This window comes from Dasypus novemcinctus, chromosome 12 (assembly GCF_030445035.2).
Source record: "Dasypus novemcinctus isolate mDasNov1 chromosome 12, mDasNov1.1.hap2, whole genome shotgun sequence".
In the NCBI taxonomy this organism is placed as follows: Eukaryota; Metazoa; Chordata; class Mammalia; order Cingulata; family Dasypodidae; genus Dasypus; species Dasypus novemcinctus.
In genome coordinates this window covers 48,137,524-48,158,327 of record NC_080684.1, presented here as the reverse complement: position 1 = coordinate 48,158,327, position 20,804 = coordinate 48,137,524, and the positions used below count along the sequence as shown (strand labels likewise).

Sequence of the window (20,804 nt, the reverse complement as noted above, 5' to 3'; positions counted from 1 at the left end):
CCAGGCATAGGTATATGGAAGGAAGCTTGTTTATGGTCACTTTTCCTTGTTAAGAATTGAAAGAATCTACAAATAGCGCTTGTTAATTTAGAGTCAGAGATGTTATGAAGAAGAACCATACAATGAAGGAAAATCAGGGAGGTGAAAAAATGGTCAGAATAAGATAACAGAGCCCACCTATGGATGGCTCTCTGGAATGCTTTGATTTTGAGAATGCTTTGGAATCCTTGAGCCCATCTGAAGGTTTATCAACACACCTTATCCCCATTCTATAATAAAATTAGTACACCTTGACATAAGGGATGATATTAAAAATATTTTAAAATGGGCATGACAAAGATACCAAGCAGAGTGGAACACTGCAGTTAAAATGCACACCCAGGAGACACTTGGCACACGATGGTCTAGTCCTGATAGATGGCTGTGTGACTGCCTTTCTCTTGGGGGTTCCTTTTGGTCACAATGGGTCTGGACATATTACTTGTATGTCAGAGGGGCCTGGGCACAGCCAGGGTAGAAGGGCAGGTGGTAGTGATAGACTCTAGGTATTTCTCCTGTCATAAAATAGAGCTGTGCTTGCAGTTCTTTGCTGATTGGATTTTTCCCTTGTGAACTGGATCAAGTTTTCCATCAATGGAAAGGGAACAGTGAGAAAGTGAAAAGTGGAAAGAATATTCAGACAGGGACAAGAAGTCTTGGATTCTTTCCCAATTTTTCTCACTTACTAGCTGATTGACCTTGATGAAAAACCTTCTCTGAGAACCAGCTTCCTTATCTGTAACAAAAACCCATAACTGAGTCGTGACAATGAGACATTATGTGTGAAAGTGCTTTGTAATTTGTTAAATTCTATGTAAACATAAAGGACATTCTGTTTTATAACTTAGGGAAACTAATGTTTGTTTTTTAAAGCCCTGAAATAATTCCTCTTTCCACACAGGAAGGGAATAATCAGCCCCAAATCCATCAAGCACGTATTCTCATATACTGAGTTCTTAAAAGAGAAACAAACCTCATGAACTAACTCTTCCCAGATCTTTTTGGAGCTTAATCAGAAATATAGTTTGCAGCATTTTTGCTTGCTTTATAATTCCATAGCCCCAAACTTGAAAGAGCCTGCTGTGACGTTTGAATTATCTAGGCAGCTGGGTCAACCATAATGAGCATGAGTTGATTATAGGGTCCCAAAGACATATGCTTCTACTAATCTGGTGGCAGAGAAATGGAGACCACTCTGGCCCAGAAATGGCTCATGTTAGGAGGCCGTGGTCCATTTCCACCAATTACCTTGGCCATTTGGGACCTTTGTTCTACAGGTCAGTAAGCTTTCAGATGGAAAAATTTGCCCTGGCTAGAAGGCATTTTGCCAGCACTGGAGTTCAGAAACTGATACTCACTTTAGCAAAGAAGCATGAAAGGCTTGGGGCAGGAGTCCAACTGGGGAATGGCTGCCAGGGAAATCCCTGAGGACTAGAGAGGCCAGAAATGGAAGAAGATGGGAACACATGGTCGGTGCCTTCCTTTCCTAGAAAAGGGTGACTCTAGGATGGCTCCATTTCTGCAAGGTCCCTGGAGCTGAGCCTGAGCTCACTAACAGGAAATATATGAATTGGCAGGCACATAATCCAAAGAGTAGAAAAAGTTCCCCTAAGTTGGTCCCTCAGGAACCTTCTGTGATAAGCTACTTCTGCCAAAAAATTAGGACATCTGAGGATCTGTCTTGGGACCAGAGGACAGGGCTAAAAAATTTTAAGTGGAGCATGCTAGTTATAAAAGGAGAAGATCTGATCATTTTAGCTTTGAAGAAGCAGCAGATTAGATCCGAGTATGCACAGTAACAGAGACTCCTGTATGATTTTGAGTTTTATTTGAATAGACATTAATAATAGGCATGGGCAAGATTTTATTAATAGTGCTTGATAGCTGCATATTCTGTGTGCCTGGATTTTAAGAAATATGTTAGATCAGGGGAAAGATCTTGAAAATAGTAATAGCTAACTGTAAATATTTAGTTCACTTTGGCTAATAACCCAATTTTCTGGCATTAAGGTACATTTCTATTTAGAACAACAACAAAAAATCGGCATAGCTAAAATATTACGAGAGATGGCCCAATAGAGATAAAATGAAATGGGTTGAAATTTTTAAAAAATGTTTTTGCTAATGGGAACAATTATAAAAATTTGATTGTGCACTACAAGCCATTTAATATAGTCTTTCCTATTGATTAGGGGTGGCTGATTGCTTTAGCTAGGCCATAATCAGTAAGGGAATATTGTTCTTGTCAAAAAATCTTTAAAGTACACGCTTACAATGTCCAGTTATTTTTCATGCAGAAAAATAATATTTTTCTACTGGATCATATGCATCATAGAAAACATATGCTTTACAATATCAGTGGATTGAAATTGTTTTACTTAATATGGAGTTTATGAATGAAGAGGAGAAAACTCTCTAGCTAAATTTGGAATATGGGAAGCTATTTTAGAAACCAGCTTGATGGGTTTTTTTACAGACTTAGAGTAGAGAACAAAACTGTATGAATAATTCATATAGCCCTAGGAATATTAACCACATGTTTGACAGTGGTATTTCTTTTCATTTTGACTAATTGACTTTTTTTTCAACTTCCTAGCCAACTGTCTGATTTTTCTGGTTTTCTGAATATTGGTATTAACTCCTGTGGGAAGGTCCTGGATTTTGATTAAAATTCCATACCAAATGTTAGCTTGTATTGACTATATAGTGAATGGGCTGCTGGTGCTGGCAGAGGAAGAAACGGGCTCCGCCTCTTTGTCATTTTGTGAATGGATTGTGAAGGGTTTGTTAATTTGCTCTCCACTCCACTGGAGCAGATACTCACAAATATCTGCTATGTCTCCAGACTGTTTGATTTGCATAATGAGGAGAATGGTTTGGGGGAGGGTTGTTTGGGAAAATGGATAATAAGGTACATTAAAATTAGAAATACTTGGCCTTGTTTGCTTTTATTCCTGATATCTTTAGAAACAGTCTTGACTCTGCTGCTTCCCAGCCAAGTCCTTTTTTGGAAAGGGCGGTTAAAGGGGCTGGGACTCCCTTCTGTCTGACACCCCGCCTTGCCTAAACCCTGCCCCTCAGCCCTTCTTGCATTTCTTCTATAAACCTAGACTGCCTTGACTCTCATATATTTTAAGGCGCTAAATAGCTCTTTCTGATTCTTTCATAGGTATAGTTGCCTTTTACAGGCAAACATATTATTTTCTACCGAGTCCAAAAGGATGAACTGCCTCCCTCCTGTACCTTCCTTTTTTGTTATTGGTAAAAGAACACAGTTAGTGTGTGATACATACATTTCTCCCTAAAGTAAGAGTGCAAGCATTTAACTTGCATTTCCAGTTCAATGAGACCCATAAAGGATGCTGACTTGATGCAGGGAAGACAAGGGGTGGCGGTGGCTGAACTGGCTGAAATACATAGCCCTTTGCCTAAAAACGGAATGCGTCTCCCAGTGCTCGGTATTAGATTTATGGAATGGCTCCTCTCCGCACGGTGTCCCTGCTTTATACAATTTGGTGCTTTGTTGCTATCGAAACAGCCTTACTTTCTAAGGCATTGTGATTGCGCAGGGGGAGGAGGCTGTGGTGGGCAGGGGTGCTAGTAGTGAATGACAGAGCTTTGCCAGATGACATGTAGCGGACCTCTGCATCCGCCAAGAGGAATTAAGCTTTGTCACTCCCCGCCGGGGCTACCTTTCTCCTGGTATGTGCGCAAGGAATTCATATGCTGCTGCTGCAGCCGCCAGAGCAGAGCCTTGAGTACACTTTGCCACAGAAAGCAGTGAGCAAGAATGATAGCTGTCTCTTTTAAATGCCGTTGTCAAATTCTGAGGCGACTTACTAAAGGTATCGTGCTTTCCTTGTTATTCACTCAGCGAATCTGTTGCAGTATTCTATAAACACAGTTTAATGGTTTTTACTTTCAAATATGACTGCCTTTACAATTTATTGTCAGGCAACAAAGAACTCAGTGAAATATGTATAGATGCATATGTTCAGGTAGACTCAGCTTGGCTCTCCGTCCTTTTGGCTGTATCATGTGGAAATCATGAAACTAGCTTGTATGATTTTTTTTTTAATGCCTTCATTCATTGCTGAAAAGAAAATGTGTTTGAGTCCAGTGCTGAAGTTATTATGAGAAACCATCATATTGCATGCTGATTAACTGATCAAGAAGAATCAAGTATGTGTTACTGTCCTTTCCACGATCCATGGGCTTAAATGTAGCTGGCAGCTTCGGGCACCACACAGCTGGTGAATCCATGAAATTATTGTTTATTCTATTAATTTTCAACATCTCATGCGCTTTTCCCCAGGGCAGCTTTAAATGTTTTATGGGTTAGAATTGCATGTTCAGAAATGTAGGTAATTCAGTATTCCTTGGTCCATGGTTAGACTGTAGCACTGTGATATTTGAAGAAGTTTATTTGAAAGTAGAAATCATTGCTTCATATCTTGTCATAAAAAAATTACTGACTTGAGATTGCCTCTCTGAGAACTCTGAAATATTAAACAAATAATCTCCATAACATTTAAAATATGCCTTTCTTTGAAATCACTTGCTATGCCATCTCTTTACTTTGTATGCATTCTATAGCAAAGTTAGTGAGTGGTTGGTTGCCTTTAAAATCCTGCCTTTGTGTGTGTGTGTGTATATACATGAACCTTCTTGACTTAGTTTCTTTAGATAAAATTGACTTTAAAGAGAATTTGTTAAGAAAACAACAACAAACTTCACTCTGAGTAGAAGTGTGGCTTTCTTTTTAAGAGTACTGTCAAGTAATTAATGGATGTTATTATGCTCTAGAAGCTCTGAACCTATAAATATGTTAATGGATGCTATTTCTATCAGTTTAGCTTGACATATGAGAGTTCTTTGATCACCAGCAGTGCAGCTGAAAATGCAATTAATATTTTATTTGGCAGAAAAATGAGTACAAAGCAAATCGTAAGAAATAGATCTTGAGTCAATAACAGGAAAGAGAAATAATACTATAGCCCAACTTACTGAATGCATTTGCAAGTGGTCTGGAGAGGAGAGTGAATCCTTTAAAAGGTACTTTGGGGGAAATATAGGAAAGACTATCCGTTTTAAATTAGGCTGTTAGTCTACGGCAGTAATTCAGTTTTGACTTTATTCCTTCCCGTTTGTACAAAGTGATTTCTGGTTATAAATCACTTTTAAAAGTATGTCCTTTATGTTATGGTTTGGGCTACATTTTTAAAGATATTTCATATTCTAAAAAGGTATTTTCTTAGCTGATTTTAGCATTTACTTATCTTGATATTGAGATATATTGTTTTACATTATAAACATGAAGCAATTAATAGGTATCTATTCATGTGTACCAGATATTCTTTTATATGTCCTATATACTAGGAAAAGAGTGAACCCAAGCAATTTTTAGTTTTTACAATTATTTTTAGCTTTTTCCAGTTTCCTGAAAATTAAGGAAGCATTGATCTCCTGCACTGAAATATTTAAATATTTACTGAGAGCTGCTGAAAATCTAGAATAATAAGGAAAATATTGATACTTTATAGCTGGGACGTTACTTTTTCTTTTCAAAATCTGTATATTTGCTCTTTTTTATTTGGTATTCAGCTTAAGAATGCCAATTGATGATTAGAATAAAATGTGTATATGGAATTAACCTACAGTAATTTGCTGCCTCTTTATGTTTGATTATGTTTAAACATTTGCAAGAATGTGCCTGAGTAATGCAATGCCTTACATTGCCATATACTTAATAGCCCTGACAAATAAAGTTCAAGTCCCATCAGTGCTGTCTAAACCTGTTGTTCTCAAGCGGATTAATTGATTTCCAGCACTCCACCCCTACCTGTATGCTATTTTCTCTTAGGCTATAATAATAAAATTAAAGTATATATGTAATCACAACCTTAAGTGCCCCCTCTTTGATATCTGGGGAAAAATGGGCACTTAGATGAAGTTTCTCTCCTGTCCCAACCCGCCTACCCCCACAACTCTCCAATTCTCCCAAACTCAGCACCCCCCTCCCCCATTGACAGCTACACCTAATACTCCTCCTCCAGATATTTAGCTCAGTGCTCTACCATATAGTAGGCACTCAGTGACTCTCTTTTAACATGAATTGGATTTCCCTAGTTGAAAGTGGTAGGACATTTGAGTTCTCTTTGAGCTCTTAGGAAATGTTGCAAGTACTTTATTAGACCTCGGTGGCTAAAACTTTACCAAGATCTTAGGAGGTGAAAAAAAATTTTTTTTTTTTGCTTCATGTTTCAGAATCTAGCTTGCTCTTTGTTGTTGATGCCACCCAGAAGAAAAAGCAATATTGCAATTGCAACATCTTTTCAGTTCTCTAAGAAGAAAGGGATGCAATTAAAGGAGACTATTTTCCACACAGCCTCACATTCTTAGTGTTTTGTTCCCTCAGTTCCTCATTCATCCACTTATTATCCATTTAACTAATATCGACTGAGGACCTACTATGTGCCAGGCATGGCTCTTTATGCACTAGAATCCTGAGCTGGGGGCATTTATAGTTGTATATGCATTTATAAGCAATATATCCTTTAACAATAAATACGTTCTCTATTTTAGAAATAATTTTAAAAGGTCTACAAATACATATTTTATTGACAGGTCCTCTGATCACCCCACATAGAAGTATGAAGCTCAGCATTTTGGCAGAACATATTTCAGGTGAACTTAGCATTTCCCAGACTTGGGAATTGAGTCTTTTTCTTATTTGGGTTTCAAGCCACTGTTTCAATTTGTTTGCCTTATCAGCCTCCTACCAATGTAGAACAAAACCAAGAAAGTAGTCTTTATGCAAAGGGCCTGTCTCTGTTGTGAATGCTATTATGACAGGAACTTTGGGGTCACTAAAAGACCAAGCACTGTCAAAAACTTTTCTTTTACATTTAATACTGAAAGCTAGAGAAGAGATGCTATCTTCTGTCTCTTCATCCCTTCCTCCAGAAGGAGAATGCTGATTACCTAGCCTTGGAGCCAAATCCAAAAATAACATTTTCTCAGCTTCCCAACCATACCTGACAAAGGAATTTTCTCGAGCAAGTAAAGCTAGGCTTTTTGGCATCTACCTTCACAGCTGCTTACCGGAGAGAGCCCTGCTTTCTCTTCTCAGGAGAAATGACTGTGTTCTCAGAGAAGGGCCTGGAATTTCATGGCTCCCACAAGCTTTGTTCTTTTTCTCTTGTCATGATTGTGCCACTGCTTTTCCTTGAGACTGGTTAACCTCATCTACAATGATTTTCTGTAGTGACAACTGGTTTGATTCTCCTTTCTCAGGCACTTCCATGCTCCTTTGGCAGTGACATTTTCCTTTCAGAAGCTTTACTCTGTCTACCAAAGTCAACATCACACAGTAAATGTTTTCTGGTCTCCCACAAAGAGTGTGGCTCTGGACACTTTTCATTTTTGTCACCACTCACTCTGCCTCTTCATCTTCCTGCTTGTTCAGTAGTCATGTCCAACACCTCTGCCTTTACCTCATCATAGATTTCAAACTGTTTGCTATAGCTGGGCTACCTGCCATTTATTTTCTATTTGCCTTCACTTCCTCCCTCTCCCCACACACACACGGCCTAGAAGTGGCACCCCGTCCCTTTCCTGTTACCCGGCTACAGGCAGCCGCACTGACCTGTGTCCCAGTGGGGGCATCTGAGTGAGGCATTTGTGGCTGGCATCCAGCTGCTCCCTGCTCTGCACTCACTTTCTTTCTCTTGCTCATTCCTTGCTCATTTCCCTCTTTTTCTCCCTCCTGGTTTCTTCTTTCAACCTCAGCAACTTTTCTTTTTTGCTGCCTGTGCATGCGTGGGCAGTACTGTCTGCATTGGCATGGAGCAGGATTAAAAGGCTGAGCTGTGCTCACACCCGCATTCTCTTCCTTTCCATCTTGCCTCCTTACTGTTCTCTAATCGTGGAATCACCATACTGAAAGGGAAGGTCACACATTAATCTAGGACCCTGAGAGAACTGAAACTCAATCATTTTAGCCAGCAATCTAATCTTTAATTCTATCCAACAAGTACAGTCTCACAGTTTTCCTGATGATCTTTCAAAGGATTATTCAAGTGACCTCTGAATCCCTTTAAATTGTGAAATTTTAAAAAATTTTTGCATTCAGTGTTTAAAAATTTTCTACTCAGAAATTTATTTCCTATGTGTAGTTTCAATCAACTGCAACAAGACATTCGATTTTTTAGTCTTAACAGGAGAGAAAAAGTATGTCAGCTGTCTCTTCCCTTCTGCAACATCTTTTAATCCAAGGAACTCTGCATCCAGCATTAGTTCAGTGTCCTTGTCCTGAATATGATTGCTCCTCTTTGATAGTCTCATGTTTTCTGTTCAGGACCCTGTGCACTTCCCCATCTGTCCGTGTCTAGTCTTACGGCTCCTCCAGCCTTCTCTAACGGCTTCTCATCCACTCTGTGATATGATTCAGAATTGATCATCATCCGGGCTCAGAATGCTCTCTCTCTTCTGGATCTCATTTCTCCCATCTCCCCATCCTCATCCCTTCTGCAGACACGTGCTGGCCTCCTCTGTGGAATCCTGCCATCTGGAACAACTTGGCTGAATCTCTCCACCTCATTAACTTTCCATCGCTTTTCAAATCTCACCTGAAAACATATCCTTTCTCCTTTGCCTCTACCTCTTAATCTCATTCCATGAAAGCTAGTATTTCTCATTCTGGCCTTTACTCTCTTGAAAATAATATTTACTGACCAGATATTTCACAGAATCAGGCTGTTTTATTTTGTTGGAGTTTAACCTATTGGTAGGGTGTGGGACACACTGTTCTCTAAAGAGACCGCAATTGAAGAGGGAAAGTCTGCACCAGCTCCCAGCTGGGCCTCTGCGATGGTGTTGGTTGTGAAAGGTTGCTAACTGTCCTCAGGTCCAGTACTGTTCAGTACCGTTACACTGAACCGTCGCTTTGACTGCTAGTGGTCTGAAGCTTTTATTGTATAATACTGGTTAGGCTTATGATACTGCCAAGTTTATTTCTTCCCCATCTTTTGGCCAGGAATTGCATGCTGGAAATACCTCTTTCTGGGAGGCACTCCTCCTTCAGATGGAGTATTTGGCAATGCCTCACATACCTTCAGATTATCAGGAAGGAGGCTGGAACCCTTATGATATGATTCTGGCTGGGGAGGAAGGAAAGGCTGGTTCATTACCACAAGGAACACCAATGCAGGCTAGGCTAATAGAAGGAGAGCAATCATACTGAAATTCCATTGTTTGCTTTTCCCCTTAATTTAGCCGTATCAGCATTATTTTGTCTGTATATATGATATTTATGTTTTAAACTCAAAAGTAATTATCTGTGTTTTATTAAATCTATAGCAGAAAAATATTTTTGCAAAGTGTTTTTAGTAGTTACTTTATTAAAGTTTCAGTAGCACATATATCCACAAGAAACACCATGCACCAGATGTTTATTGCATTTAGCTTCTTAGAGATATTTCACCTTTCCAATGCAAAGGGAAACATTGACCTTGCCATTACAAAAAGCAGTAAAAACAAAATGGACACATATGTCTCAGTCAGTGCTGAGCACCTAATTCAGACAGAGCTTCTTGGGCTATTAGAAAATAGGAAGGAGGGAAGCAGACTTGGCCCAGTGGTTAGGGCATCCGTCTACCACACGGGAGGTCCACAGTTCAAACCCCGGGCCTCCTTGACCCGTGTGGAGCTGGCCCATGCGCAGTGCTGATGCGTGCAAGGAGTGCCCTGCCACGCAGGAGTGTCCCCTACATAGGGGAGCCCACGCGCAAGGAGTGTGCCCCATAAGGAGAGCCACCCAGCGCAAAAGAAAGTGCAGCCTGCCCAAGAATGGCGCCGCACACACGGAGAGCTGACACAACAAGATGATGCAACAAAAAGAAACACAGATTCCCATGCCGCTGACAACAACAGAAGCGGACAAAGAAGACGCAGCAAATAGACACAAAGAACAGACAACTGGAGCAGGAGGGGGGAAGGGGAGAGAAATGAATAAAATAAATAAATCTTTAAAAAAAAAAAAAGAAAATAGGAAGGAGGCTTCTTATTAATAATTCAAACTAAATTATTAAATAGTTCCAAAATTTGTTACCTGAACTTATGAAGAAAAGTACAATAAGTAAAATTTGTACTAAGGAAATTTCTGCCTCGTTTTCAAAACAAAGATAAAGTACGAGAAATGGTAAAATGTAATGTCACTAAAGATATGGTGCCAGTGTTACCATGGAAACCAGTGGGGGAAACAAGTTGATTCATAATTTATTCTGTGTGCTTTTTAATAAGAGTTGGAATTATGCTATATGCTGTAATACATTATTTTCCCCAAGTTTTCCTCTTCTGTTCTTCTCATTTGTCATAGAAAATTCTGTCTCTATAGTATTCCATGCCCTGGATTGCAATCATTTATGTAATTCTCACTGTAATAAATGAAACAGTGTAAAGTATCTTTAAAGGATTGCTTTTGTACTTTCAATTGTTACCTTAGTATATTTTCATTTTAAAGTTTCCCGATACTTATTTCCCAAGAAACGTCTTTAGGATACATATCCCATACATTTTCCCAATGGCTTTTTTAAGCTAATAAAGGTGGCAGAAAGAAAATCAGCCAGAGAAGCAGACTTTTTAATATCTAAAGAGCAAAATTAGGACAGTGTTCCATAGAGGGGAGAGAAAACAGCGTCAGTGAATAAGACAAGTGAGACTGTCATTCAATTTTGTAAGTGGATCATTGCTGACCTTTCAGAGAGCATTTTCAGCAGAGTAGTGATGGCCAGACCAGATTATAAGGGTTTGAGGCAGACCAAAAGGCCGTGAGCACGGACGGCCCTTTCTTCTAAGAAGGTTTACTGTGAAGGTGAGGCTACAGGTGGGGGAGCAGCTAGAAGCGATGAGGCCCAGGAAGGGCATAGCAGGCTGGAAGGATTGGGTGTTTTCGTTGGTCTTAAGCAGGGCTTCTTAACAAGGGGTCCGTGAGCTTGAATTGAAATTTTTAAGAAAAATTATTCTCGTGGGGACGCATTGGTGTGGGGACACAGTATAGTGTGGACTTAGTAAGGAGTCCGTGGTTTTCACCTGACTGGCAAAGGGGACCATAGAACAAAAAAAAAGGGTTAAGAACCCCTGGTCTAGAGGAAAGAGCTGACGGGAGGCAAAGCTTTAAGATGCAAACTGAGGAGGATTCCTAGAGGGGCCGAGGGGGTGGGAGGGCTGAGACCAGGGTGCAGGTGCACACCAGTGTGGGCAGGCAGGAGGAGCGCCTACTTCAGAAACAGGAAAGGAGGCACTGAAAGATTTTGAGGTAGAAATTAAGGAATTGGAAGGCATAACTGACTTTCTCAGTAAATTAGGAGACTGTCAAAAACTTTTACCTTAGGAGCCCTAAACCAAGGTTCGTCAATTTGTCTCCATGGTGGAAGCACCTAGGGAGCGTCTAAAAACAACGCCTGTGTCCACACCCAGAGGTTGTGATTTAACTGGCCGGGCATGTGGCCCGGGCTTTGGAATTAAAAAATAATTTCCCAGGTGATTTTACTGTGCAGACAGGTTTGGAAGCCGCTGCCCCAGCCATTTAGGCAGCTCTGTGAGATGCCACTTGTGGCCTTTTAGAGTCAGGCATGTTTCAGCCAGAGGCCAGCCCAGGATATTTTTTTTGTTCCGTTGCTTGAGAGAGAGAAGCTAAGAGGATGTAAGTGCTCGAGCTGCTGGAGTTTTCCTGTGACTACGAGGACAAAGCCCGCCTGACCATGGAAGTGGTTTCAAAAGATGAAAGTGTCATTACTTTAGCCTCTGGTCAAGAACTACCATTGGTTAACTCTGTGTTCTCCCCCTAGACTTCTTCAGTTATGTTAGCCAATACATTGCCCTAAGCTGGTTAGAGCCAGGTTTTCTGTCATAACCAAAACAAATCTGAGATGGATTATAACACATTTGAGAATGCACATTTTGATAAGTTTTAAATCATAGTTTAGAAATGATGATTGCCTCAACAACTGTGGAAACCTGAAGTCACTCGCTTTCCACAGAAGGCAGTTTGAACACTGCTACTGACTCAACAGTCTTGGTGCCCCAGCTCTGTGTCAAGTTTATGAACACCACTGCTAATTTACCAATTGCCAATGGATCATTCTGTTTTGTGGATCATTGATCAAGTCCTCAACTCTGCCCCTCCTGGCTGTTGGCTCTCCACTTCAGCACTCAACTAGAAGTTCAGAACAGATAGGATGGAGAGGAGTGTTTCCTTTTCAGGGGATATTTCTGCTCTAAATGTATTAGGGAGTTGCCTTAAGTTTCCTGGCTGCTAAGACAAGTACCACACAGTGGGTTGGCGTCAATGATGGGAATTTCTTGGCTCACAGTTTTGAGGGCAGGAGAAGTCCAAACTCGAGGCATCAGCAAGGTGTTGTTTTCTCCTCAAAAACTGACATTCTAGGGCTGGCTCCTGGCAGTCCTGGGTCCTTGGCTTTTCTGTTACAGGGTGATACCCCCTTTCTCTACCAGGTGCCCTTGACTTCCAGCTTCCCACTCTTCCTGTGGCTTTCTTTTTTTTTTCATAAAGTCTCCAGTGATAGGATTAAGGCCTAACCTCATTCATAACAGTTTCAAAAGATGCTATTTAGAATGAATTCACACTCACAGGAATGGATGAAACTTAAGAACATGCTTTTCTCTGTTGTACATAATTCCGTCTACCACAGGAACTAAGGGCTCCTCCCTTACTCCTACTCCTAAACCAAAGGTGACTGTTTAAAGAGAGCATGGTTATTAGCGGGTTGTAAAGTGCCCTGCTTTAATTATATGCAATGTACTATTTCTGTGGGCATCATCAGCTTGCCTCGGTACTCCCTCTTCCCTCCTGTTACCTTTCTCCTCCCAACTTCTAGCTGACAGGGACCTACTTAGGTAAAGGATGTCTCCCTCCTTTGAAGGATTGTCCTGCAGGAATTCTGTCACCCCAGGCCTTAGATAGGGGTCAAGGTATCCTGAAACCAGCTTGTACTTGTTGACTGAACTGGTTGTTAAAATTTCAGGAATTTATTATTGTTGTGTTAAACACAGCTGTGATTTTGAACTATATAAGCTTATAAATTATTTTTAAAATATTAAAAACAAAAGTAACAAGTACTCAAAACTCACCACTTCCTAATTATTATTTTAATACATTTTATTGCTTATGCTTGTGAAGTTGTATGGTAGAAATACTACATAATGGTATGCTACTTTGCGACTCTTACCAACTCCACATTCAGTAACTATACATTCAAGCCACATTCAGTCCTTTGAATTCAAACTCTTCAGGTTAATAGCTGACAACTGGCTACTGTTAAGAGTGTTTACACCATGGAAATTGGCAGATGTTACAAATCAGAACTTCCCTCTCTAGCTCAGAAAGCCAGTTATTAAACATTTACCAACACAGTGCTGGAAAGGTAGGTACCCCTGCTCTGTGCATTCATTATACTTTCTAAATTGTTTTGTTTGTATCTGTATGTCATCACCTATGAAATCCTTGAAATTAGTAATTGTGCTGTGTTTTACTTATCATTTTGTCACCAGCAAGCATACAATATTTAGTGCAAAGAAAGTGCCTTGTTGAATGAATAGCATTAATTTCCAAAGATCTTCTTCCAAATAATTCCTTCTCTTTTCTCCAGAGTTGTTAATTTTTGAAAATATTCTTTCAGGTTTTCCTGTCATAGAATGCAGTATGCCCCAGGAGTATTCTAAGGGTCTTTACCATCCTCTAACACCTGCTGATTCCCACTTTCCCTTTTAACAAGAGGGGTGTTCCATGCCCTCCTCCTGTCCCGCCTCCTCCGAAGCCAGCCCAGAGCAGGCTGGAGGAAGATACTGGCAAGAGGCCAGGAACAGCACCAGGGAGCTGGAGCTGAAGGACAAATGATTGTTCAAGTCTGCACAGCAGAATTCCCAGTTGAATTCAATCTGGGAATATCTAGGACCCCACAGAGTTTCTGATTGAATTGAGTCTTTCCCATACCATAAAGCTAGATGACCACATAGAGATCAAAAATGAGTTCCGTTTATTGCCTTTGTTTTCTAAATGGTTTGTTGACAAATTTGGTTCATCAACTGTGAAATTCAGTTATAATGTCTCAGAATTAAGACAGTTTCCAAGAATGATTAATTCCTAACAATATTTTTATATAGATGCTATTTATTTATGTATGCCTCCAGATGTTAAAAATCTGTGTAAGGATTAGCACACATTGACTACAAACTTTTACTTTATTACATGCCAAATGTCAGAATGAAAATAAAATGGGTGGTTCTAAAATTGGGAGGAGTGGATATCAACAAACCAGAGATTTTCAGAAATTTCCGGAAGATGAGAAGTGAATAAATCAAAGCAGACATAGTCAGAGTCCAAAGCAAATACAAGAAAAGAGGAGGTAGGAATCATGCTTTCTGGCAACAGAGCCACAGATGAGCTCTAAATCTGTGTTGGTTCAAGAGACCGGGAAGAGGCAGGAGGCAGAAAACCAGCTGACTGAAGGATGAATAGCTGAAGGTCAAACCCGCCTCCCTCTCCCATTTATCACCTTTTGATCCAGTGCTCTTCCCTAATCTAAAGCTCGAAAACCAGTCTTATAAGGAATTCACAGGTCTGCAGTGATGAGGACCCCCAGAGTAAAGCCCTGCCCGTGTGGCCGTGGAGTTGTGGGGACTGGGGAGGAGCAGTGCCCACCTGCTTTGCCGCCTATTCCAGGCTGGTTATCATGCTGTGCCATTCTAGAGAAAGGCTGAGAAAACTTACCAGCATAACCTGCACTAGCATCCTGTATAAAATAGCCTAGTTCTTTCTTAATGACTGTAAACTACTGACTAGTCATCAGTGACATTTGAGGAATAGCAGCCGAGCTGAAACAGAGGTGATTCAGGGACAAAAAGGTACATTTTAGAAAATTCTAATTAGTAGCCTCAGAAACATTTGAGAAGGTATTACATCCACAAAACAAGAGCCACTGTAATGATAAGGGGGCAAACAGAAAAATATAAGGAACTCTTGGAATATAAAATATAATTAAAAATTCACTAGGGGAAAATGTTGACAAAGACAGATTTTGAAGAGAAAAAAAAAAGAGGATTAATTGATGATACACAACATCAACCTAAAAGGCATTGCAGAGTAAGAATGGAGAGAAGAGTGGGAAGAAATTATTAAGGCAGTGGTTAATATAAATTCCCTGAACTATAGAATATCTTCAGATTGAAAGGGCCATTGGGAACCTAAGCAGGATAAATGGAAAAAGATCTAGACATATTCTCTTGAATTTCTAGAACATGAAGGCAAAAAAAATCCTTAAATCTTTCCATGACAAATAAAAATAGGTTTTCAACAAAGGAATGATAATCAACTTAGCATCAGACTTTTTCATCAACACTAGATCCTGGAAGAAAATATTTCAATGACTTCAAAATTCAGAGATGAAATGCTTTTAATTCCAGAACTATCAATTAACTGTGAGAGTAAAATAAAGACATTTTTAGACAGAAGTAAGACAATTTATTTCCAATACACATTTTATGAAAAAACTACTTGAGGATATATTTAATAAAAAATATAAAAGGAATCCAGGAAAGAGGATAGTATAAAAGCCAGGAAGCAGTGGATCTAATTAAAGGGTACAGTGGAAATATATCCCAGGAGGGGAGTTATGTAGCAGTCCAAATCATAATTGATCATCAGATTCAGAGGGACTGAAAAAAGAACATCTTCCAAAGAATGTGGATTTTTATTATAATTAATGAATTGGATAAAATTAATTATGAATTAGAGAAAAATCAATATTTTGTCAAAAAGGAGAAAAATGTAGTTCAAAACCCTGAAGAGAAAAAAAGCTGTACAAGAAAGTCAAAATCCAAATATGAAACAAGGTAAAATGTGTCATGTTTTTGAACAATTGACGAAGAATCAACTTGACCTTTATACTTGGAAAATTCTCCATTGAGTGACACAGATTTAGTAACAGAATTGCATCTCCTGCTTTAGGGAATTCAATCACATTACTTGATTCTTCAATGAATATTTGTATAATCACAATTCTTTAATGGTCATTTATTGGTTTTTTAATAGTCTATATAGAGAAAGCATAAAACTCAATTACGATTAGAGAAGAGAACATAAATATTGTAAACTCTTGCAATATAAAGATAATTACATAATTCATCAGCTAGGAGACTTTTGGAGGAAAGAAATGTTGGGGGAAGTACAGGGCTGCCAATTTTCTCATCTTATATAGAGGATCTTTTATCTGAAGTTGACATACTAAGGAGAAAATAACACAACTAAAAAGACTGACAAGTATAGAAGTTGACCTGGATATGAAGCAACTGGAACTTTCATACAGTTCTCATGAGAGTGTAATTTGGTACAACCACTTTGGAAAATTGTTTGGCAGTATCAACTGAAGCAGTACTTGTGCATATCTTTTGATCCAGCAACTCTAGTCCTAGTTTCATGTCCAAAAGAAATGTATAAATATGACTCAAGAAATTTTTATAAGAATAGCCATAGCCAGACTATTCATGTTAGCACAAAACTGGAAACAACCTAGATATTCTTTAATAGTAGAAAGGATTTAATAGTATTTAATGGCATACTAGATGAAATTAAAAAGAAACTACTGCTACATGCAATTAAATGGATACATTTCATAAACATAACATTTTGCAAAAGAAGCTAAACATAAAAATACATAATTTCATTTATTAAAAAGATTAATTTATGAAAACCTTCCATAGTGTTTAATCTATTGAGGATTAAAGTCATGATAGTGGTTAACTTTGGGAAGGAAGGGGTCCAATAACTGCATGGAGATTGGAGGAGGGTTTATGAGGTGCTAGTACTGATTTCTTTCTTAATGTAAGCTGTGATTACATGAGTGTGCTCACTTTGTGAAAACTCATGTAGTTGTACCCTTTTTAACTGTGCACTTTTCTGTTTGTATGCTATATTCAAATAAAAGTTTATTTTGAAAGGTTTAAACACATTTACATTTTATAAACATAGCTAATAGAAGAATTAATAATTAACGAAATAGAGAGGAGAAGGGTTAAAGGGAGGACAATGTAAGTGAAACAAAGATTTTCACAGACACATTGATAAATACTACTTAAAATCGATAAGCAAACAAATGGTAAATTTTACTCAGGGATTTTCAGAAAGTTCGATACAGAAACAGTAAAACATGTTTCCAGTTGAGGAAGAGGACTGAGGCTAAGAAAGAGGGAAGGAAACTTACTTTTTATCTTTCCTTCTTTTGTACCATTAACATTAAAAAGAGAAAGACAAAACCATTAATAGTATTATAAATATTAATAACAATAGCTACCATTTATTTAATGGTTACCATTATTGAAATATTGAACTAGATACTTTGTATAACTGATCTAATTAAATCTTCACTTCTTATAATCTTCACTATATTTATTAAGATGGAAATTATTAATCCAGTTTTAATGACAAGGAAGCTGAACCTCAGACAACTGATAATATAAAATACATCAAGCACTATTTAGAAAGAAAAATTTTCAGCAACCCAGAATGTGTTTGTTATTATATTAAAGCACAATGGAGTTTGAGCCCCCTTCCATGGGGTGGGGGGAAGCTAGGGAGAGGTGGGGAGGGGGCTTCTGTTGTGTTCATAAATCTCATTTGTGAACATGTGTCCATTAAAACACCTGGAGCGATAATTAGTACTTGGCAATAAATCTATGAATGTTTATCTATTGTATGTTAGAGACTATACTATAATATCTATAATTATGTCTTGCAAAAAGTGAAGCTATTTTAAAAACTCTGTTTCTTGTTGACTCACTATAAAAGCCAAAGACACAATATTATATCATAAGGCAGGGAAGTAATTTCTTCAGGAAATGCAGATAGTAGAGTCTGGACATATTGATTTCCGGAACTCTAGCTCAGCATTTCCCAACTTTGTTCTTCAGAAAACTAATTTTGCTAGATGTTAATAGTTACTCCACAAAAACAGTGTTCAAAGTAAATTATTTTGAAAAATTAAAAAAAAATTTTTCTCCCCTTAGTAGATTCAGAGCTATATTAGCATATTAACGACCCAAAGAAGTCCAATTGGAAAGAAAAGTAATTAATTTTTTTAACCCAGCGCTTCCCAATTTATGTGATGTCGTGACCTTTTTTCAGGTAACAAACACTGCAAACCCAGATCTTTGGAAACGTTGGTTTATTTCAATGTGGGTTGGAGGATACTGAACCTAGAAACACCAATCCTTAATCAGTCCTTACACAGTTGCTAAGGTTTCAAATTCTACTTGTTTCAAATGCACTCCTGGCAAGTGCTAGCAGGGAGAAAATTCACAGCTGAATTTTCTGAGAATTGTCTCAAGTGCCAGTATTCTCTGGTGTTGTTTATAAAATTAGAACCATATGCTCAGGAGTTCAGATGTGTAGGAGGCAAAGTTATCACCTTGTTACAAAAATTTAGGAGTCTGACACATTCTTTCCTAGACAGAGAGTCCTCCCACTTCCATACAGAAATGAACTGCAGGGGCGTCTCAGGTAGATCAGACCCTCGCCCCCACCCCTCACAAAATCTCCAAAGTGCCGGGTTTTGAATACCTCCGATCATTTCAGGTTACTTCTATGAAACCACTAAGTTCTGTGCCATGAAGCACAAAAGAAATTATTTGAATTATAACATTTAAAGGACCACTGATTGGCCACCCAAATGATGAAAGAGGCAGATGACCTTCATATGTTATGTTTGAATGCAGCTATCTCCTGATGAGCCTGACAAATTACATTCCCTACCAAAAATGCTCTCCCTCCACATACCAGAATGAGTAAACTCTTAGCAGAGGGGTTTGGGTTTTTGTTTACATTTTATTAGAGCAGGGGTTCTTAACCTTTTTTGTTCCATGGACCTCTTTGCCAGTCAGGTGAAATGAATACTCCTGTAATTTATTTATTGCATGCATTCATAAGTGAAGGAAATGCTAGATTTCGGTTAGAGGTAGAGAAAACAAAGATAATAAGTTAATATTTTTCAATTCAAGCTCACAGACCCCCTGAAATCTTAAGGGGTCCATGGACCCCTGGTTCAGAACCCCTGTATTAAAGAATGTCTGCCAAATAGAAATATTTTATCATTAGTATATTTTATGCTACTTGTTCTTTTTGGCAATAATCAATCAATACATTCTGGCAATATAATAGCAACACAGAAGATGATAGTCATCTTTCAATTAGTTAGGGCCTGTGGGCTGAAATCCAATTGATCTCAAAATGATATCAAGTTATCTTGATAAAGGCTAGCAAGAAGGGAGATGCTACACCATTTAGAATTAGAATTTTCTCTGTCAAACAAGCATTCTTATCCTCACTGATTCTGACAGTGGTATTATGGTACATCCTTTGAAAAAGTGTCAGTAGCCTGGGCTTTAATCCAAGAGTATACAGCTTAACTCCAGGGTAGTTCCTGTTTATGGAATCAAAGGCAAAAAAGATCAATGAACATGACAAAAAGCTATACCTCATCTCCGTGGGATACAGCAAGGGTGGAGCAGTAACCAACAGTGAAAGTCTGGCCCCTTAACACAAGATGCTGGACTAAGTGTCCAGGCTTACCATTTTGTGTTTGTAAGAACAAAATCCCAAGTCACAATTTTGTACTTTGAATAAAATATAAGGTGCCTGCTTTGAAAGAAGACCCTTGACTTGGAGCCCATCATAAATTAATTAAGCCAGAAGAAATTATTCGAGGGAATGAGCTGAAAGAGAATTTCCAGTGTGTAGCCACAGGCGCCACAATCTTCATAATTCTGGTAGGAAGAGAGATTTTCCCAAGATTTCTTTCAACATTAAAGTAAGTAATAAAAGTCTTTAACGAGGATGTCTTATCAAATCCTAGGAAGGGGCAGGCCAATCAACCATTAAATGTGGACGAAATGTCTAGCAATAATTTACTCGGACATTTAAAGAAACGTGTTACTTCGCTACCTCCTCAAGCTATATCTTGGGTGACAGTGCTCAAAAATCTCAACTCTTACTAGTCCCAATGGCTGAATCCAAAAGTTGTTCCCCCAGATTTACTAGAATCCCCCTTTCCCCCTCAAAGGAATATGTTATTTTGATGCCTTGGATCAAATCTAGATGCCTTTAAGCATCGGGGCTTAATTATCACACCAAACCCAGGGTGACAAGACTGCTGTGTAACTTGAGGAAAGAAAGGAAAGCATCTTGTTCCATCTGAATTTTACCCACCCAAAATTTCTTTCTTTCTTTTTTTTTTTAAAGATTTATTTTTATTTATTTAATTCCCCTCCCCTCCCCTCCCCTCCCCTCCCCTCCCCTCCCCTCCCCTCCCCCGGTTATCTGTTTTCTGTGTCTTTTTGCTGAGTCTTGTTTCTTTGTCCGCTTCTGTTGTCAGTCAGCGGCACGGGAAGTGTGGGCGGCGCCATTCCTGGGCAGGCTGCTCCCTCCTTCGCGCTGGGCGGCTCTCCTTAGGGGCGCACTCCTTGCACGTGGGGCTCCCCTACGCGGGGGACACCCCTGTGTGGCACGGCACTCCTTGCGCGCATCAGCACTGCACGTGGGCCAGCTCCACACGGGTCAGGGAGGCCCTGGGCTTGAACCACGGGCCTCCCATGTGGTAGACGGACGCCCTAACCACTGGGCCAAAGTCCGTTTCCCCCAAAATTTCTTTATTCCAATTGGTACACATGGTGAAATCTTGGAATGGTAATATTAA

General features: G+C 39.1%; 1 protein-coding gene across 27 annotated transcripts in view; it reads left to right on the top strand.

The window, feature by feature from the left end:
- GRIP1 (glutamate receptor interacting protein 1) overlaps positions 1-20,804 on the top strand; it is a 746,896-nt gene that overhangs the window by 463,463 nt on the left and 262,629 nt on the right. The window contains exon 1 of one of the 27 annotated variants that reach the window (XM_058308392.1): positions 3,500-3,884. The exons of 20 other annotated variants lie outside the window; for them this stretch is intronic. In XM_058308392.1, the coding sequence (XP_058164375.1) occupies positions 3,830-3,884 (55 nt within the window). In that variant the 5' untranslated portion in view covers positions 3,500-3,829. Of the gene's footprint in view, positions 1-3,499; positions 3,885-20,804 lie in introns of those variants that run through there. 6 more of the 27 variants (XM_058308397.1, XM_058308395.1, XM_058308389.1 and 3 more) reach the window with 6 other exon arrangements.